The sequence below is a fragment of the Xiphias gladius genome, chromosome 9 (genome assembly GCF_016859285.1).
Source record: "Xiphias gladius isolate SHS-SW01 ecotype Sanya breed wild chromosome 9, ASM1685928v1, whole genome shotgun sequence".
Lineage (NCBI taxonomy): Eukaryota > Metazoa > Chordata > Actinopteri > Istiophoriformes > Xiphiidae > Xiphias > Xiphias gladius.
In genome coordinates this window covers 13,173,646-13,194,516 of record NC_053408.1, presented here as the reverse complement: position 1 = coordinate 13,194,516, position 20,871 = coordinate 13,173,646, and the positions used below count along the sequence as shown (strand labels likewise).

General features: G+C 37.9%; 3 protein-coding genes across 3 annotated transcripts; 2 read left to right on the top strand and 1 right to left on the bottom strand.

The window, feature by feature from the left end:
• Positions 1–5,516: 5,516 nt before the first annotated feature.
• Positions 5,517–6,963, bottom strand: LOC120794692 (tripartite motif-containing protein 16-like protein). Its single transcript, XM_040135946.1, has 4 exons — positions 6,912–6,963; positions 6,275–6,337; positions 6,031–6,173; positions 5,517–5,945 (listed from the first exon to the last, which is right to left on the bottom strand). Exons 1-4 carry the CDS (start codon positions 6,961–6,963, stop codon positions 5,517–5,519), a joined length of 687 nt encoding a protein of 228 aa, XP_039991880.1.
• A 2,337-nt stretch (positions 6,964–9,300) lies between these two features.
• On the top strand, positions 9,301–12,589 carry LOC120794691 (stonustoxin subunit beta-like). The gene is made up of 5 exons (XM_040135945.1): positions 9,301–9,349; positions 11,322–11,354; positions 11,490–11,552; positions 11,659–11,801; positions 12,161–12,589. Exons 1-5 carry the CDS (start codon positions 9,301–9,303, stop codon positions 12,587–12,589), a joined length of 717 nt encoding a protein of 238 aa, XP_039991879.1.
• A 1,504-nt stretch (positions 12,590–14,093) lies between these two features.
• LOC120794690 (stonustoxin subunit beta-like) lies at positions 14,094–15,836 on the top strand. Its single transcript, XM_040135944.1, has 4 exons — positions 14,094–14,145; positions 15,019–15,081; positions 15,191–15,330; positions 15,426–15,836. The coding sequence occupies exons 1-4, from the start codon at positions 14,094–14,096 to the stop codon at positions 15,834–15,836; spliced, it is 666 nt and encodes a 221-aa protein (XP_039991878.1).
• Positions 15,837–20,871: the final 5,035 nt, after the last annotated feature.

Below are 20,871 nucleotides of genomic sequence, written 5' to 3'. Positions count from 1 at the left end.
TGTGCCTAAGCACAGTTTTTGAGAGTATTTCCATTTTAAACCAATACTTCACTATATTTCAGAGGGAAATTTTTACTTTTTACTCCACTACATCGATGTACAGTTACAGCTACTGGTTACTTTACAGCTTAAGATTTTACATCAAAAAAAAAAAAAAAAAAAAAAACATATGATCAAAGTGTAAAATAAGATGTGAGATTTTAAACTGCCCAACAGTATATAAGGGATAGATGAGCTATGGCTATGATATTTTACAGATTATCTTTCCATGTTTTTACTTGAGCAAGATAAGTAAGGTAATGGAGCATTTTTATAGTGTGGTATTAATACTTTTACTTGAGCAAAGGACCTGAATACTTTTGCCACCATTGCAAGAATGTATTGCAAAAATGTGAAAAGGAATTGTTATAATCTTTCAGAAGTACACATATTCACTTTATTGTCGAGATTTATATGAGAAGATCGATATAACAGTTGGAGCTGGTTTAGAGAAGTGAAGTCACGAACAGTAAATACCATATATGGCAAGTAGGGAGAGGAATTTGAAATAATCCTAAAAAAAAGAAAATGGGATCACAAAGAAAGTTTAGAGCACGGTAATGAGTGTGTGTGTCTATACATACGTACATATGATGTGTGCATGATTGTGTGTGTGGGCAAAGAAAGAGAGACAGATGGGGAAGGGCGGTGTGTATATTAAGTGTCTCACAGAACACTCCGAGCAGTTCAGCTCCTCAAAAAAATATTTGTAATAGTGATGAGATAAAGCTTCATTGGCAACATGAAAATAGCACTTCCCCAGTCAGCATCCAGTGTATCTAATGTGATTAGTCAGTGATTACTCCAGAATCTGTGAAGGTAGAGTTTAATGAAGTGTCTACAAGTACACATTTAAATTGAATTTAACTGAAAACTTGCATTGCATGGAATGGGATTCTAGCTGATGTAGTATTTTCAAAGGAAATGCTGAAATTTCCTGTTCAGGTCTGCAGCATTTAACAGCTAAAAACTGACAAAATCCAGGAGAAGGAAGCACACGTAGAGTTTGCATGCTGACTGGGGAAGTGCTATCTTCATGTTGCCAATGAACTCAATATCTTATCTTAAATTTATTCTTTCATATTTCCCAAGGTTGATCTAGACACTGTCGGCTATATTGTGGACATTTCTGGTGCTCAGATTTCCTCTTTTTATGTATTCTCTCTCCCTTGGGTTGCTGTTGTTCCTCCACCTCTGTAATCCTTCCATTCATATTTGTGTCTGCCACAGCAAATCCTTAGACAGACATTTAGTCTAGTTTGCAGATGATTCTGGCATTTTGTCGTATCTTCTAGGAGAAGACTTGACCGTGTTGTTGGTGACTCTGTGTCTCATGAGGGAATTGAATTGGGGGGCAACTATACTGATAGCAAACTTCAGATACAGTCACAAAGATAATTTGCTCAGAAATATCGTAGTTTTTGTTTTCCCTACAGAAAATGAAATATTTTAACAGCTGATTACACCAGATTTTATTGCATTAGATGTGCTTATTGCAGTTGAGGGCAGCTTTGTGAGTGACCCCAGTATGCTTACTGCTCTTAGCTACACCCAAATAACTGGAAACGATGAGTGTCATGTGCTGAAAGACGAAAATCGTTTTTGACTTACAGAGGAACTGATACTCTCTGGCTCCTCCTTCACATTGGACAAACTTCAGAGCAGAGGGATCAGAGTCTTATTTATTCCCTCTGCAATTAGATGGCTTAATTTAAACCTGAAATTCAGCAGCAGTACAGTCTCTCCACTGCCACAGCTTGGTAATTCACATTAAAGACTGACCAATTATTGCACTGTCTGGTGGGCATTATAGATATACCCATTTGATTTGAGTATTATAGCGTTTTTATATTAAGTTTATTTTCTGTGCTCTAAGACTGGTTTTATTATGTGTATTATTTGTTCCTTCTGTGGCTTCACTTGTAAATGCTTCCTGCAAATCATAATTCCCATGGCACAACATTTTAGCTAGAATTAGTGAGCTATAATGGTTTTATGGTTAAATTACAAGTATTCATTTAATGAACACCCTGCCATGACTAAAGGCGGATTCCATCACATCTACATTTAATACATTTTTAATTGGATTTTCTACTTGAAATGGGTTTTAAAACTTTTATAACGGTATTTTTACAGCACCAGACCATTCAGACAATCAGTCTTCTGGAGGTTATGTTAAATGTTTGTAATGTAAGACAACACATTTTCCTCTTGTGGTGACAGCAAATGTTTTTCCAGTTTTTTAACTTGAGTAACCACCGGTTTTCATCAGACCTGTCCAGCAAGATTTTGATGTGGAGAATAATTTGTGAATTAGCATGGCTTAGGGAAAAGTAACTGTAATCAATTTTGTCCCAATGAACAAATGCATATAATAGTAAATAAAAGTTTATTATAAATCCTTTAATTTACACATAAAGTTAAAGCAATTCAAAGTCAATGTAGAAAGGAAAGCACAGTTACTAGCTGTAGCCCTCAGTACGTCGATCCTGAATTAATATATGACACCATGACTCCATCTTGTGGGCATATCAAGAAGTTCTATTAAGTTCACCGAGGAAGAACTTCATTCAACAACTCTTCCTAAGTTGATGTGCTCGTCATGTTTTCTGAAAATAGTAATAATGATTAAAATAAATAATCAAAGATTTGAAGTGAAATGTCCTTTGTACTTTAATGAGAAATGCATGTCGTAAAACTGCATAGCTAAAGGCTTCATTCCTGTCACATTATACACATAACGCAGCACAAAAAGTGCTAAAAACCAACTGGGATAACAGTATTTCATAATACACTTTTGCTACTGTGTTTTAAACACATCTAACAGTGGAAAAAATGCGCAAATACACTAAATATCAGTAGGACAAAGCTGATTATATTTACATCAGTGATTAGTGTCATTTTGTTGATCCACAGAATGATTTCATTTACATTTCACAACAGTTCAGACACGAACACACAAAGCAACACCTCAGCTGGAAGCATTTTTCTGTCAGTTTTCACGTTTCTAGAAAGTACTGCATGTGTGGTGATGTCTTAAGCAGCTTCCATTTGTCAAACCTAGTGTAAATTAAAATATAATTCCAACAGGATATCACAGCAGCTTTAGATATCCACTGGAACACCTACATAAGAAGCAAGCTGTTGAAATACACATAGACATCATCGATCACCATCAGGAAAGAAATCAGCAAGCAAGACACAGACAGAGCGAGAGATTGTATCTAACTTATCCTTACTTGATGCCGAAGTCCACCCCCCTCTTCACTTAGTTGGAGATAATGTTCCAGCACTGTACCTGTTTCTGTGATGTTCAGCTTATTTGTTTGTTCAAAGAATTCCTCATCTCTTCTCTCCTTTACTGATAGTTAATTACTCTCACAAAAACACCTAACCCTAGCTGATATCATTGGCAACACTGGAAAACTAATGTTAGATAAGTCTCTTTTGTTTCATTTAAATCATAGGGTTGTTAATTTTGTATTGTTTATTGTGAGGCCAGAGTGCGCCAGGCTTCACAATTCACTTCAGAGATTTTTTTCCCCCGAGTCCTGTCACAGTTTTGCAGTTGAATAGTGACCACATACTTAGCTTTACTTCATGTTTGTTCCCTTCGGTAGACTTCGGGAAGGATGCAATGCTATCGTTGACCACACAGATTAACTGACATTCAGCAACTGTTACAACACAGAGGGGCGCTGTTTCACTCATTTGAGTAAACTCGATACAACCAAGTGAAGACACTGCTGCAACAACGACATAAAAAGCATCTCTTTTGTGACAAAGAAAATTATTAAATATTTACATTAGAATTGCAGTGATGGCTATTTTGGATCGAAAAGAGGCCCTGGTTTGCCTTCGTTGCTGAAAGAAAGCAACAGTACATTTTAGAGAGGCCAAAAACATTGCTATACTGATGACATTCAATGGGGGGCAACAAAGACAAAGTCTTCCTTCTCTAGAGGACGAGTCTGGCTCACATCTCAACCAGCAGACGTGAAACTGAGAAGTGACTTGAGAGCCACAGTCAACAACAGTAAATCAACAAACAAATAAATATAACTTTGGTGGGAGCTTTATTATGAATCATGGGATTGGACAAATATTTTTTATACATATATTTAAAAAAGTTTCTTTGGTTTTGGTGTTTTGTTGTGAAATATTGGATCGCTTTAAAGTGCAAAATCATTTTTGTGTGGATTTACTATTTAATAGTTTCTCCTGCTTCTGAAATTCTCTTCGTTGTTTGCATACTATTTTGTGTATGTTTGCTGTTTTTGATTATTTTCAACACTCATACTGATGACATCAGTTGTGGTGGTTACAGCTGGTAAAATGTTAGCCCCACTGCACATCATCAGAGACAATTTCAGGTTTCAATCATGACAAGTTGTAACACCTTCAAGAAGTTATTTTGACTGGAGAAGTTTACCCACTCACTCAGTGTATGTTATGCATAAAAGCCATACCTAGAAAATACCGAAAAATACCTTTAAAAAAAAAAAAACCCCCCAAAAATCTGTTTGTTAGGATTTTGCAATAGGTTTTCACTCTTATCCCCTCTGTCCCATATACAGTTCAACTGTGTCCCCAGATGGTGATAAACCGTCATTACATGTACTGATCTCTTCACTCTATTGTAGTAAAAAAAAAATTGTTAGGTGTCATTCTTGTAAATTAACTTAGCTTTGAGTTTTACTCCTGCATCTTCCGCTTCATATTTCATCAATTCCTCTCCTCTATCCATGCTCCCTCATTGGACCAGTTTTTTGTGTTCACATGCGACCTTGTTTATTACCTCTCAGGATCTGCTTTCATGTCACCAGCCTAATCCTCTGGCCCCCCTGCTCAGTGTTAACAGCGGAAGGTGAAGAATGAAAGAGCCAGAGCAGCTGAAGGTATTGTAAAGTTTGAAAGCTTCACATGACATTGATGGATTAATGTTCCTGTACATTGAGCTTGTATTTATAAATCATGACCTATCAGCTGAGGGTAACACAAAACAATGAAGCTCTGCAAAAGAATGTGTCTTGTTTGTCCTCTCTTAAATATGTTTACCATGTAAACTAATGATGACGTGATCGCATTCAAACTTCTAAATGTATTTTGATTTAGATTAAGTCCAGCAGAATAATTTATTTTATTTAAAAAGTGCAGATTATACTTGTCTTGCCAGAACATAAAGTACATGATGCTACGATACATATATACATGACACTAATTATCAATATTTATCATTCAGTTTGACACACTAAACATGTTATGTATACACAGACACTTAAACAAATGGAAGCTTCTTGATAAATACATATTTCAAATTGTAAAGATTTTGTGTACATGACCTATGCATCTCTTTGTTAATTTCAATTATCCCAGAGTATCTGTTATTAGTATCTTATTTTTAGTAATGGATATGTATTGTAAATGAAGTTTGAATGGAAATGTAAGAAATGGAAATGGAAAACAAACTCTTCACTTTACTCCTCTTGTTCAACAAACACACATGATGACTTTTGTCCTATCCAGAACCCTGGCAACATTCTCCCCTTGAAGGAGCTCTTAATCTTCTGCAGCAGTCGGATCTCCTTCCTGCCTTCACCCTCCTCTCCCTCCTTCCCCTCTTCAACTGCATAAAAATTGATGACACCAGCTGGATGGTCAAGGTACACCCCAATGGTGGTGCACTGGGGAATATCCCAGATTTCTGTGTTAATGGCATTGAACCACAACTGGTAATGGGATCCACCCCACCCAAGACCCCATGAATGTTCATTCTCTCCCAGCCCGCAGGGTCCGTCGCTTCCCCTCCTCCCTGCCCCTTCATAGGTGACTCCGACGACCACCCATCCTGAATATTTAACTTCCCAGTAAGCTCGGGAGCCCAGGACGCCTTCTTTGCAAAGAACCTTGAATAAAAAAGAGGATAAAAATCGGTTGAACATAAAAAATAAAGATTAAAATTCAGATTCATGACTGTTGTGTAAAACCTACCTGAGGGGTATGCTCGTATCTCTCTGGTCTGTCCAGGACGGGACAAGTGACATCATCAGTCATGCGTGACACCTTGGATCCACCCTCTGTGATCCACAGCATCTTATTGGCTGTCTTGTCATCCAGGGAAAGGTTGATCCAGTCTGTAGGATGTTGAGAGTTTTCAGCCATGACATTCAGAAAGAGAAACTACAGAAATAACAGTAGGAAAAAACTCAGAAAAAGGTCAAATGACTGTTCTTACATTTTAGAAGATCAGCTCTGCATGTGGGCTCAGGGATGTTTGGCTTGTAGTCTGGGATGTTTTCTGAGTGACGAGAAAAGCAACATTAAGGAGGGAAGCTGGAAGTGAATACAAGAGGATAATAACATGATAACAAGCTAAAGCAGGAAATAAACCCAGACTGTAAAGAGATAAAACCTTCAGTGTGTTCAATTTGCTCTTTAAAGCAATGAAAGTAATACATTTCTCAAGATCTACCTAAAAACTCACCTGTAGGCGAAGCCGCATATCTGGATTTTGTGCCTGTAAAAATAAAAGAAGTATTACTGCCAGTTGTTCTGTACCTATTGGTTTTATTGGTTCTTTAGTCTCAATGTAAGAAAAGTTCATACTAACAATATACTCAATCTGCTAAGAAAGAACTGTCAATTCTTTAATCTGACAGCTGTTAACATCGTCAAACTTAACACATGTTAAAAAACAGGTCTAAAAAATTAAAATGTACATCTAAATGGACACAGCCTCTTCCAGTAGTGAGAATTTTTACTGAAAAGTTTCTGATAAACCTGTACTTTCCATGGCAGCACTGAACACCAATTTGTACTCCTGGCAAATTAACATTATCATGCACTATCTTCTAAAAAGGGAGTTCTCTCACCAGGCCTGCCGGTTGCAGGCATGATTCTCATACTGGTAGCACTGGTTGGCATCTTTATCGCTTCTTGCTCTGCTAAGGTTTCCTAAATGTTTGCGTCTGTCAGCGGCGTAATGTTGCGATGATGCAAATGACTTCTTTATATACACCCCCGAAAGGGGGTATTAAAGGTTTTGGGCGGCCCCTGGGGGTCCCTAAGAGACATTTTGGTAAGGTATGTAGTGATATTGAGCTCACTAATGGGCGTGCCACGGAGCTTGCCAAACCAGGATGTGCGCGTCAGCACCAACACCTGACCCGCTGACCCATATTTATCTGAGTAGTTCTGAATTAGTTTTTACAATTATCCTGTCATCTCTCTGTAATCAAACACACATCTCGGAAACTGATACCTGCAGGACTGTGGACATCCTGTACAGAACAGAGGTATTATATAAGAGTGGAAACTTAACTGCACTTTGAGACCTTTAAGAAATGGTGATGGAGAGAAGAGAAACTTGGTTCACTGGGGTTTTATTTGCACTTGTAAAGAAAAGTACCTCAAGGTTCAGATATAATCCTTTAGAAACAGTTTTGAAAATGTACCCGATTTTCTCTCTTAATGTTTGTGCTAAGACACTAAAGTGAGAGGTTGAAATGCTACTATCACAGCATGTTTTCCCTTTACATATCAGAATATTACAATATACTGTTCCTGTGGGCATTCCCTGCGCTTCTAATAGTTAATTAGTCATTTATAATTAACTCATGAGTGGTTATTGATTTACTGAATTGCCCTAAAGAAGTGGTTTGAATCAAAATGTCAAAGATAGTTCCTCCCTAATGCAAGATATTCAGACCTATAGACGCTCTGAAAGGTTAAAAACTAAAGTGATGACCTTGAAAATCCAGAACAGCCACTGAACAGGGTCACAGCTTAGTCTTTTGGCAGAGATCGCTTGTCTGTCTGCAGTGTTCCCAAAGTCTAGTGTCGATGGTTTATGATGGACCTAGGAGAGGAGAACTGGAGGAGCTCAGATAGGTACACATGCAAACCCATCATCCACCTCTCCTTTAATAAATCCCAATGGACAGTCAATGACTGTTCCAATTCTATAGTTCCTGGTATGAACTGTCTAGTATGTTGGCTGCACTGGAACAAAAGAAGGACAAGGCAGCCTTGACTAAAGGTTTGGCAGGGTAGCGAAGATGGTAAACACCTCAGACACGCAGCCTGAAGTGCATAGCATATCACAAGAACGGATTTATGACCAGCGAACTGCTTTTTTCTTTTAACCCTGGGCATGTGCATTAAGGCATTTGTGATGGTGCATGGTTGATTTGATAATATAGGTCAAGAGCGCAGCTAAGCCTGGTGTGATGAAGCGTGGAACCTCCAGTCAAGCGACTTAGTCGTCCAAGTATTTAGGTTACACTTGGCTATATTTGTATTTATATGTTTATTTGGATTTTGGTTATTGTTTACCCTACATTTCTTGTGTTTAATTATTAGATGTTATAAATATAATGTAATTAATTGACTTGATCAAATTCATACTAATTGAATTTTGTGTGTATACAAATATGTACAATTATATTGATGTGTGTTTTATAGTGAAATTATCTAAAATCTGCAAATTAAGGTAAAATTTCTCTTTTAAAGTTTTATACGTGTACAAATATTCTATTTGAACGTGATCACTCAAGTAAAAGTAATGATTTCAAATGTTTTGTTTTGTTTTTTTAAATTAAAAAAACATTTATTGATACAATATTAGAATATTACGTTAAACCTATAACAAAGCTTCATATGTATGTAACTTATTCTTAAGATATTCATACAGCTGTAAGGAATTCAATGGAAGCTTGACAAAAATAATAATATCATTACATTGTTAAAGAGCTATTGTGGTATACATTTGCACCTGTTGGATCTAGAACTGCTTGACGTCTAACATCAGGAATTCTCCCATGCAGATTTAAATCTTTGCAGCTGCATACTCAGAGTGTGTGTGTACGTGTGTGTATATGTGTTTGCATCCCATCCACCATCAATGCATCAATGCTGTCACTCTGCAACGTGAAGAGAACAGTGGTATTGATATAGTGCGAAGAGGGAGGGGTTTACTTGGTAACAGGGGCTGCCCTTCAGACGTCAAAGCATCCATCTAACCTTTTTAAGGAAAAACATACATACACAGCTCCAATTACAAGCCTCATTTTTTTCTCATGCCACTGGCTCTGAGTCCTTCAACCCTTGTCCTGCATTAAAGGTATATAAGAGTGGCATTAAGCTGTCACACACTGGAGCCAACAGAGACTCATCATACTCAGAGAGACCAGTGACATCAGGGCTGAAACAGGCTCTCTGCTGCAGCTTAAACAGTTAATCCAACTTCAAGTCGGAATCAAGATGCCTACAACAACGAGAATCTTTTCTGACACCCGGAAGTCAGATAAAGGTGAACTTTATTTTCTGCATTTCACTCAATATAGAATCATTGGTTTTTGATATTTAATACTTAGTTTTTCCTTCCAAATCTCATACATTTTTTAACAACCTCGATGACCCATTTCAGATCTTTAGAATATTTCAAAGCTCATCCCCTTTTCTGTCAAATTAAACATTTTAAACATTTTGCAGAATGCATTAGTTGGTGCATCTAATACGGAAAACATTATAAACAATGCTTTAAATGTACTGATTTAATAACCTCATTCTGTGTATACAGCAGCGAGGCTTTTATTATTCCTCTGAGGCAGATCCAGAGTGAATGAGTCACTAGAGTTTATGTTTCTGTGGAAAACACAATAATTCACTGACTGAAGTCATGCTTGTCATTATAAGGGGTGTATAATTGTTTTATGGCCTGGGAGCAAGGGTCTGCAGGTGTCAACTTCATCTGCATTAAAAAATATTTCACATGCTGTACTATATGTTTTTAACATGCTACGTATACAGTATAACGCCAGTCCTGCAAATTTTTACCACCAGAACAGCTGTGGTATCACCCATTATCAAAAACACTCAGTCAAATCCCATCAAAACTTGACTAACAAGCCCCACATAGATTGCCACAGTGGGGGTGAGGCTATGTTTAAGCTTAAATGTTTTGTATGGTGTCAGGATGTAATGAGGCCAAACAAAGCAGTTATTTTCATCACCTTGTGCTATACCCAGACAGGTGGCTTAACATTCTCGCATTGGTCTCTTTCAGCCTCCAGTCAACAGAGAGATAAATATCAGCTCATTTAGACGTGACACGCATACTGTATGGTGTAAAAATAACAGTTAAGTTTGAAAAATGTGACTAATGATGACAAGTAGATTTATATGCGGCGGGAGAGCACAGCCTCACCTTGGACTCTTTGTGTCAGCACTTACAGTACCATACAACATCTGCACTAATGTTTTTTAATGGGTCTCTTAAATTTCATGCCATTGCTACTTTCTCTGCTTGCCAAAGTAAATTTCATCAATGTTCTGAGCTGATTTCAATGTGTAAATGAAACAGATTGTGTGAATGAGATAGATTCTATTTTGAAGGTGACGCTTGTTGATATAAATAAAACACATTACTTATGCTAGGCGATGTTGACACCTTAATGCTGTGGGGATTAAGTGTCTCTGCAGCTTGATTTCCATCCTTAACAAAAAACTGGATACCACAATGCTCACACATGATACCAAAGTATTAGTTACAAAACTGGCATTAGCCAGTTATGTAACCATAATTGATCACTTTCTACTTCAAGGAATATTATGACACAATACAGCTGCCTGTAATCAAAATTCATCTGAAATCTATATGCCGACAGATTATTAATTATATTTCATCTGTATTTCTTCTATGCTCTTTTTATAAGAGAGAGTCCCTACATTATTAACTAAAAAAAACAAACACATTGTATGTGTTACAATTCATTATTTTTGCATTAACTCTATTGCAATACAGCCACTCTTGATTTGAGACAAAATTTAAAATGCAATTTCTCACTTTTTTGATGACTTTCCCAAACCTGCCTAGTTGTTATTTGCCGCATCAAACAAGTGATAGATCTTCATCCCCAACTTCTCCAATTTGTGCAAGCAGATGATCTCCTTCTTTTCATCTGATAAACTGCTCTGAGCTTCACGCTGCGCTCTAGTGTGACTGAAGCCTACCCTGCAGCATGTGAGGTGGTCTTGGTAATTCCAGCCACTTGACATGAATCAACCACTGGCTCCAGAGAGCATGCAGTTGCTGATGTGGTGATCTGACAGAGGCAGATGGTTTTCTAAGTATACACCGTTTTGCAGAGGCTCACTTCATCACCTGTTATGAGACACCTTACACATACTTTAGCCTACAGTATTTATAACAGTTGACTAGTTTGATCTTAACACAAGTTGTTCTCGTGAAAACACATTTTTGATTTTGTTCTTTCCTGTAGCAAAAAAAGTCAAAGCTGGAAACTCACCGACAGGTAAGACAATCACCTTACCACAGGCTTGATCACAGTATTTGATGTTTAAATATTTTGTACTATAAATCCCCTTCCACCAATGGCTCTCTTGACCTTGTCTGATATTTCACTGTTGCTCTGTCACTTGCTCCTCAGAGAAGATCCCAGCCTACGAGGCAAATATCCCTGAACCCAAATGCAGAGCTGATCTAATCAAACGTGAGACTTGCACTCTTCTACCTGTTTTTACAATTTCAAAATTTGGTCCAAATGCGATTTCTCATTAAATCATCCTTTCTTCCTGTTTTGTTTTTTTGAATTTCAGACTGGATCAGCCTTTCCCTGGATGACAAGACAGCTAATAAGATGCTGTGGATCACAGCGGGCGGTGCTAAAGCGGCCCGTATGACTGATGATATCGCATGTCCCGTCTTGGAACGACCAGAGAGATATGAGTATGCTCCACAGGTACAGTATGAGGATAGGATTATGTTATTTTCGTCTGAAATTACAGTATTTAAAATGTATTTTCCTTTGATTTACCACGTTCAAGAACGATGGTGTAAAATATTATGAGTGCCATGAACTTGTCATATTGCCATGCTATAGCTGGTGTAGCTGGATGTGATTGTAAAATGCAGGCAACATTGTTACGGACCAGAGGGCCGTCCCCTGTGTTTATTTAAAGCTTAAGTCAACTGGTTTGGCAATGCAAACCAGAGAAAGTGAGGCTACTCTAAATTCTTCTTAGTGCAGACTATAATAAATCACAGTTTATGTTAGATTAGCTCTAAATTACGCTCTCATTCCCGTTCACATTCCACAAGGTTCTTTGCAAACAAGGCATCCTGGGCTTCCGAGGCTACTGGGAGGTGGAGTTTTCAGGATGGGTTGTAGTCGGGGTCGTTTTCGAACGAGCAGGAAGGAGGAACAGTGATGGATCCTGTGGCCTGGGAGAGAACGAGGAGTCCTGGGGTCTCGGCTGGAGTGGTTCCAGCTATCATGCCTGGCACAAAGGCCACAGTATGGAGATCAGGGAGATTCCCAAGTCCTCTGTAATTGGTGTATACCTTGACCAGCCTGCTGGTATTCTTAATTTCTATGCTGTGGGGGAGGTGGAGGAGGGAGAGGAGGGCGCAGGAGGAAAGGAGGTTAAACTTTTGCAGCAAGTTAGGAGCTCCTTTAAGGAGAAAATGATACCAGGTTTCTGGCTGGGGACACAATCTCACTGTTTGATCACGAAGAAGGAGGACTAAAGAACTGGATTGTCATTATTAGATCATATCTAAAAGTCAGTGTTAAAGCTACCAATATGGCAACTTTAAACATGAAATGACTAGAAGATAGCAACATTGGTCACCACCAACATTTGTCTTACATGTCATTGGAACATGTACCAGGACAGCATAGGCTTACAAAAATATGAATCCTATGCACATCACAATTATAGCATTTGTATACATTAGATATATTCCTCATATAAAGTGTCTCTGGGGCACATATACATTGAATGGTTTAGTGCATTTCAATGAAGGGAACAAAGTGCAATCAAGTAGGGATTCCCCTTTGAACTTCCACTCTTTTGGACTGTCCTGCAAGCACAGGACCACTCAAGGTTTATACTGATATATTTATATATATATATATTGATTTTTTTCTCCATTGTTATTGTTTGCTAAGTATGTATAGGGATTCCTAGTTTGGTATGAATGTATGCAGAATGTCAAATATGCAAAAAATTAAATAAATAATAAAACACTGAGTAATACATGTTCCGTCTTGGTTTGTTTATACAAATATTAACATTGTGACAGCCAAAAAGTAGTGCTGCCAATGTACTGAATTCATGTCCTTTATCAGTTGACTTATAAAGAACACTGATAATTAAGGAGACAGATATTTTGCATAAGCTCACATTTTGATTCCTTAAAGTGGGCACTTAGCATCACATACTATGTGCATAGTTGATGCATAATTGTATTTGACAAAAACAAACAAATGCACTAAACCCCACTTTTGCTCACATACTGCTCCTGCATCTACAGAGCTGGTGTCAGTCAACCAAGCACCCGTTATCCTCCTGTGAATCTCCATATTGGCACCAGCAAAGATTTCAATGTGATTTATGGTGGTCTTTGTGTTCAACTTGAGGATACATGTGAAAAATGTTGCAATAATAAATCCTATTTATTAAAATATGGTTTTACTTTTCAAATAAATATTGATGAACTTGATGCAAGACCTGGTAACTCACTTTTCACATATATAGAGTCTTGGTAGGTGTAGAAATTAAAAATAGATGAATCATGAGGGCCAGAGATCATTATCTGTCTCTTAGTTTAACATCTTCTTTATTTAGTTTCACTGAGGGGTCGTCATTTGATGGATTCTGCTTCCAGCTATCCCACTCGTGCTGACAGCACTGACAAGACCAGTCTCTGTATTCTACTTTCAGTCATGTTTGCGTCCATCTTCTTGCTCTTTTGAACAGACTCCTAAAGTTTCAGAGGTGTCAGATGGATGTGTTAGCCTCACTCATATCCATATGTCAAAGTCAAGTGCATCCAATCCCTTGACCCCCTGCTGAGGAGCTGTTCAACTGACCCCAACACCTCCTTCAGACACTCCAAAAGCCCTCCTGCCCCATATTTACTGAGGGTATAAAAGTCAAGTGGAGGAAGAAGACTTTGCACCTTCACTTTGGATGAATCAAAGGATTTTGAAGCATCTCGACGTGGATTATTAGCACACAGCCTTGAGATGCCCACCAGCCCTAATTCTACAATAATCCTCTCCGAGACCAGCAAACCAGGTACAACAACGTTTGTACAATGTAATGCAAGATTATTACATTTAATATGAAAATTAATACATTTGTATTGTAACAAACATAGAATGTAGTAGTGTGTTTTCAAATTTCTCAAATTCTTCATACATTTACAGCATTAAAATGCCTGACATAGCACAATTTGTTGTGATATTTCCTCCATTATCCATGTCATTGCCATGTTACACCTTTACATGAGTTGTGTCATATCAATGGCCTCACTTACAATTACTGAAAAGAATTTGGAATACCTTAGACACTATATTCTGTGGGGGGGAAAAATGCTTTTTAAAAGTGCTACATGTGAGTTTCCTCTGTCGCCGAACATGGTTTCTTGCCGGGAGCGGGTGGTGTTGATAATGGTCGCTTGACAAAAGCCCCAACAATTGTTGCATTTACCAGACAAGAGGTTAGAATACACCCTGTGAGAAGAGCTACTTCTTCATCCTCTCATGTTAGACTGGGGGCAGACTGGACTCTACAGTGATTCGCTATCAGAAAGTGACAAAATGGAACAGGACAGGGCTAGCTGGTTAGCATGCTAACTTCAGTAGAAGAAAAGAAGTGATAGAAATAGAAGCATATCAAGAGTAAACTCACATATAGCCTCTTTAAATGCTAAAATTCCTCATCACATTGTTATGTCGAAAATTGCTGGCGGGTTGTGGCATGTGTTTGTATGAAACAGGAAACAACTCTACACCTTCTTGCAGTTTAACCTTTGGCCATTACATTTTTTAGGGAAGAAAATGAAATCCAGCAAGAATGAACAGACAAATACAGGTATGGATTTCATGATTTAATGCTTATGAGAGCATTAGTCCTTTCTGTATTTAAGCCTTATTGTTTTCCTTGCAGAAAGAGTTTCAGTTTATGTGCCGGATATCCAAGATCCAACAAGCAGAGCTGAGCTCATGAAGTGTACGAGCAGATTTTGTTTCTCAAATAATTTAATGCTCGATATATTTTGCAAGATTTATTGATAGTTAATTCGGAAAAAAACCTATTATTGCTTAATTTTCTCCTGTAGACTGGATGAATTTGTCTTTGGATGATAAGACTGCCAATAAGATGTTGTGGATTTCTGACAGCGGGTCTAAGGTGTGTCGTAGAACTGAGGAGGTTTGTCCTGTCCTGGATAGACCAGAGAGATATGAGTACTCTCCACAGGTAAGATAGAAAATAATACAACGACAGTTACAGGCTATCTGGTTAAGAAACGAGTTTTATCTTGTTTCCTCCTTTTTTTCTTATTTTCTTCAAAGGTGGTGTGCAAAGAGGGCCTTTGGAACATGAGGGCTTACTGGGAGGTGGAATACTCAGGATGGGTGGTAATTGGAGCCACCTATGAAGGAGCAGGAAGGAGGGCAAATTCTGGGCCAAGTGGCCTAGGAGAAAATGAGGAGTCCTGGGGTCTGTGTTGGTCAGGAACACGTTACCAGATCTGGTTCAATGGTCTAAACAAAGACATAAGCAATGTCCCACATTGCTCCACAATTGGAGTTTACATCGACCAGCCTGCAGGGATTATAAGCTTTTATGCTGTGACTGGTGAGGGAGCAGAGAGGGAGGTAAAGCTGTTGCATAAAGTTAAGACTACTATCGAGAAGAAGATTCTTCCTGGTTTCTGGGTTGGAATTCAGTCCTCATGCACGATACTGAGGAAAACAGAATGAAGTGCTGTAACTAAAACTGAACAAATCTGTGCTGATGATGCGACAGTCAAGTTTTGACACTTGGTTGGCTTATGTTTTATTCACATACTCCTGTCATTCTTATTTAATACATGAAATGATTTGTAATCACAGTTAATAAAACATTTATCAGTTCTATTCTCTTTGTGGGAGCTGTTAAAAGAAAAACATTTATTGTACTTATAGTTGTCATAGTTTCTTGAGAAATATTTTTCTATTTTTGTTTACTTTTTCGTCCAATACACCTGTATTATATACTTTATGCGTGGTTCTACAGTCTCATATTGAATATTTATAAACTGATAAGGATATTTATGAAAGTTGAGAGTTGTGTGACCTTATGAAATCTGAAATAAAATATTTATTTAAACCAAAATATTCTCTCTTATTGTTTTTATAATTTATAGCTGTACACATTCACTTTTGTCATATTTAAGGTTTAATACTTCTGTGATATTGCAAAACTTTCACACAGATAAAGCATCGAAATTGACTGAATTCCGTGCAAATTTTCCACTGATAACAATTTAAAATTAAATTGCATTTGACCACATTCACTGCTTCAGTTTTGTGTGTCTGTGATCATTCCCAAATGGATGAAAGCCTTTTTGTGTTGCTAAATTAAGGCTGCGCACAGTGCAAAGTGCTCACAGCATTGATCCTCTCTGGATTTAGCTGAGTAAAGAAGCAGGGGTGAGATTCGCTCTGCTCTGGGTGAAAGGGGCTCACTTTGATATGTGAGAGGCTCCAGCTTGAAGATCACTTTCCTACATTGAGAGGTGGGCCTCAACTCCTGCCGCCTTCACACCTAAAGTATAAGCTTTACGGGGACTTAAAGTGGGGCACACGGACAAACACAAAACATTCAATGCCTCATGCAACCTCATTTAACAAGCTACAAGAAGAGCCTCTCTCATTTCTCTTACATATTGTACAATGAAGGTCATGTCTGGCTGAAAAAACTATTTCCCAAAATCAGAGCTAGAAGAGATTGAACATTGGACTTACAGTACATAAGTATTTGGACAGTGACACTATTTTCGTAATTTTGCCTCTATGCATCACCACGATGGATTTGAGAAAAATCCAGAAAGATGTAATGCAGGTGTAGATTTTCAGCTTTAATTCAAGGGATTTGAAAAAAATATCGCACTAATCTTTTAGGAATTACAGCCATTTTCATACACAGTCTCTCATTTTAAGAGGTCAAAAGTAAATGGACAAACCAACATAATTTTAAATATAAGGATTAGTTTTAACACTCAAGTTGTGATTTACTACTTTGCAGTCTATGTCTACCAGTAGTCTGGAGGCCATGGACATCAACAGATGCTGTATGTCCCTTGAGATGCTTTGCCAGGCCTTTACTGCAGCTGCCTTCAATTGCTGATTTTTTTGTGGGTCTTTCTGCCCTCAGTTTTGTCTTCAGTAAGTGGAAAAAATGCTCAATTGGTCTGATGTAAGGTGACTGACTTGGCCATCGAAGACTATTCCAGTTCTTTGCCTTGAGAAGCTCTTGGGTTGCTTTCGCAGTAGGTTTTTGGTCATTATCCATCTGTACTGTGAACACCCTTCCTATCAGTTTTGCAGCATTTGGTGGAATCTGAGCAGATAGTAGAGCCCTGTACACTCCAGAATTCATCCTGCTACTTCTATCAGCAGTCACATCATCAGTAAACCCTGGTGACCCAGTTCACTTGGCAACCATACAAGCCCATGCCATAACACTGCCTCCACCATGTTCGACAGATGATGTGGAATGCTTCAGATCATGAGCCGTTCCTTTCCTTCTCCATACTCTTCTCTTCCCATCATTCTGGTCCTAGGTAATCTGGGTCAACTAAATGTGATTTATGCTGTGGTTCCTATGATGAGTAGAAGTGAAGATTTACAGTCAATAAGCTCGACAGTTAAACCTATATGACAGGTACAGACATCCATCGTGGACGAAGCGAACAAACTGGAGACCATGATCCAAGAATAATCACACCCAGAGAACCAGCGCCCTACATGTTTGTGTCTGGATGTGTGAGCTTATGCTAGGCATGTGAGTTAGTGGTAACTCTAAGCCCGTGTCATGAGCAAAGTGGTATGAGCTAGTAAGTGACATATAGCAGCACATGTAGGATGTAGGGGAGAGTGTCCCACTTTTTGCTGCTTTGCAAACAATACAGACTTTGAATACAATCAAAAACTCAGAATCAAAGTTTAACTGTTTTACAGAAAATAAAGCAAAACAGAGCATTTTCTTGTCTTCCTTATGAACCAACATTTGACTGTGAAATAAATAAAGTGGCAAAAGTATTTTTTCATAACATCATTATAAGATAAATATCAGTTTTTCTCTGTTTGATGAGAGGGCACTGACATGTTTTCTTTATTATTTAACACCATCTGAACACTTGTGCGGCAGCTTGATGAGCTGCGTTCAGTAGCTGGTTCTAACTTAAATCTACTCAGTGGGTTCCCTTGATATTATTCCCATCTGGTCCAACACCACTCTATCAATGATATGAAGCACTCATTTACTCTAACACTATTGGTCCCAGCAGATTTACCGTCATGTAGGCACTGGCCAACGTTCAAACTGTCTACAGTCTAACATGGCCTGGTGGGAGCATTAGTTACATGTTCCTCTCTCATAGACATATGCCTATGTATATATATATATATATACATAGGCATATGTCTACTGATATACTGGTTTAAGGCCTGTTTATGGGTTACTGCTGCAACACCTGTACCATTTCAAACTAGTTGTACTGAAGGGAGCGAACCATATACAGTAAATAGTGAAAGCAAATCATTTCAATAGGTGATTTGACTGATTTCTTACCAGCTTTTTTCAGCAAACCATCAAATGTGAAAAGCAAAATGAGAAACCTTGCAAATGTTACAATGGGTTGCCCAAAGCATATTCTGTGTGTACTAATTTAAACACAACACACCAGTTACCAAAATTGGGCCTTTCTTATGTGTAACCTCAAATATTAACTGCAAGTTTACTCATGCATATTATAGAAGTGTTAGAAGTGATAAAAATGAACATTCTGTATTTTGTTTTTTCTTTATCCTCTTGATACAAAATATAAATCTATTACATGTTAACCCCTATAAATCGTCAAAAGTCCAGACATTACTGACGGAAACATACCGTATGTTTAACATTATCAAAAAACACAATCCAAGCCGTACTGAAGTGTCTGGAGCTAGTAATTGTATTAAAACACATGTAAGTGCAATAACTGGTTTTCCCTGTTGTGTAATTACAGTATTTTAGAAAGTGGGGCTGCTGTTTTTATTTTGGATCACAGATTGTGCCTTTAATCCATGAAGACTATTTTGAAAAACAATAATGCATGTGGACACTGGTAAAACTTCACTGGTTTATCATTTCTGTATATTTATGTACACATTTGGAGAAATCGAAGTACTTAAGTATTATATTCAAGTACAATTTTGAGGTACTTGAGCATTTAATGCTACTTTATAGTTTAACTCTGGAAATATTACACTTGTTACTCTACTGCAAACTTGTCTTTCTGGGTTGTTGGTTCACCTGTGAATAACCGTGTTTGGCCAGTTGTGCATTATAAAGCTTTTCTGTGTACTTTAGCCAATTTGATATATTGATTACCTTCTACTTTAAATAGTTTTTTAATTTTAATATTTTTTCCTAATTATAACTGTCAGTACGAGCTGTATGTGATGTACAAAATTATTAAACAGTGCCACCTGCTGGATTCTTGCTGTCAGTACAGCACAGAGGCCTGACCATTTCGTACACAGTATGAACAGTATGTTGACTTGGATTTGACAATGTCTGCATGTAATATTCTCCCCTTCATATATGTTCCATCTGGAACACATTCAAGTAAACATGATACATGGAAATGTTGTTACAGCGTGTAAATAAGTCGGAGTAACGTTCAATTTCCAGTAATGATGAATCATTAATTTCCTCAATATTAAAAGAAAATATTACAAATATTATGACTTTCTATTATATCAAATTCAATTTCTTCATCTTACATAGCATTTTTAGACTAATCCAACTAATCAGTTTTATCTATTGTATATCAAAATAATTGCAATGAATAACTTTTTACCTTGTAGTTCATTGTACCAGAACCTTGCTAAAGACTGAAAATCACAAATGCTGATTTGAAAAATCAATTTGGAGCATACTTGAAAACACAGTGTGTAGTGCAGGATTTCACTTATTTTTACAAAATTATTACAAAATCTCTTATCCATTTAATACTGAACAATTTGAGGCTCCATATATTACAGGTTAATGTGGACCGTTATTTATTGTTGTGCTCTGGCACCAGCTAAGTGGCTTTTGTCAGGAACCACATTTCCCATGAGCCTTGAAGCCGCTGTTCCTGCTTCCTGAATGAGAGCGCCCCACAGGCTGTTCAGTGTGTAACAGGAGATAATAAGTAGCCACGCAGCTGTCAGTCAACAGGGCTTATTGTGAAGCATGCTAAATGGGAGTGGTCGTAAATATCTGTAGGCAGACTGATGTGTCCCCTGTGAGAACCCTGACATCCTGGGCATCTGAGGTCACGACCTTCCTGGTTGAAAGCAAATGGCCTGGACATGTGAGATACTAATTATAAGATGGCATGATTACAATTTGAGCGCTGAGCAATGGCCTGAGTGTTTTGTGCCATACCTGCAGTGCATTGTGTTTCAAGGGCTGTATGATTTTGAGCAAAAAAAGCGTTTTATACACAGCCTTGGGTCTGTGTCAGAGTAGTTATATTTGAATAGTGTGCCTTCAACCATTCAGGACTATAGGCTGCTATCCCGTAAGACCAATTTTAGACTTGACTTCTCCCCTATCTTCCCTGTTCTCATAGCACTTAAAATGCCTCTGATATCTTGCTCTTGTACAGCAATTACGCCAGCTCTCCTGAGGCATGTGTAGTGGCCCGCTGCTGAGTGTCAGCTTTCACTTTTCCTTTGATTGCTTTCGGTCTAGATTTTTGATATTATTCATGACTAGAAA

What these genes read in the sequence shown, in the direction of transcription:
- LOC120794692 (XM_040135946.1), bottom strand. Translation starts at nt 6,963, where the DNA reads ATGCCAACCAGTGCTACCAGTATGAGAATCATGCCTGCAACCGGCAGG. An exon ending in GCCTGCAACCGGCAGGCCTG is followed by an intron (nt 6,338 to 6,911) that starts GTGAGAGAACTC and finishes CTCGTCACTCAG; the next exon opens with AAAACATCCCAGACTACAAG. An exon ending in CAGAGCTGATCTTCTAAAAT is followed by an intron (nt 6,174 to 6,274) that starts GTAAGAACAGTC and finishes AACATCCTACAG; the next exon opens with ACTGGATCAACCTTTCCCTG.
- LOC120794691 (XM_040135945.1), top strand. Translation starts at nt 9,301, where the DNA reads ATGCCTACAACAACGAGAATCTTTTCTGACACCCGGAAGTCAGATAAA. An exon ending in AGCTGGAAACTCACCGACAG is followed by an intron (nt 11,355 to 11,489) that starts GTAAGACAATCA and finishes CTTGCTCCTCAG; the next exon opens with AGAAGATCCCAGCCTACGAG. An exon ending in CAGAGCTGATCTAATCAAAC is followed by an intron (nt 11,553 to 11,658) that starts GTGAGACTTGCA and finishes TTTGAATTTCAG; the next exon opens with ACTGGATCAGCCTTTCCCTG.
- LOC120794690 (XM_040135944.1), top strand. Translation starts at nt 14,094, where the DNA reads ATGCCCACCAGCCCTAATTCTACAATAATCCTCTCCGAGACCAGCAAA. An exon ending in CAGAGCTGAGCTCATGAAGT is followed by an intron (nt 15,082 to 15,190) that starts GTACGAGCAGAT and finishes TTTCTCCTGTAG; the next exon opens with ACTGGATGAATTTGTCTTTG. An exon ending in GATATGAGTACTCTCCACAG is followed by an intron (nt 15,331 to 15,425) that starts GTAAGATAGAAA and finishes TTTTCTTCAAAG; the next exon opens with GTGGTGTGCAAAGAGGGCCT.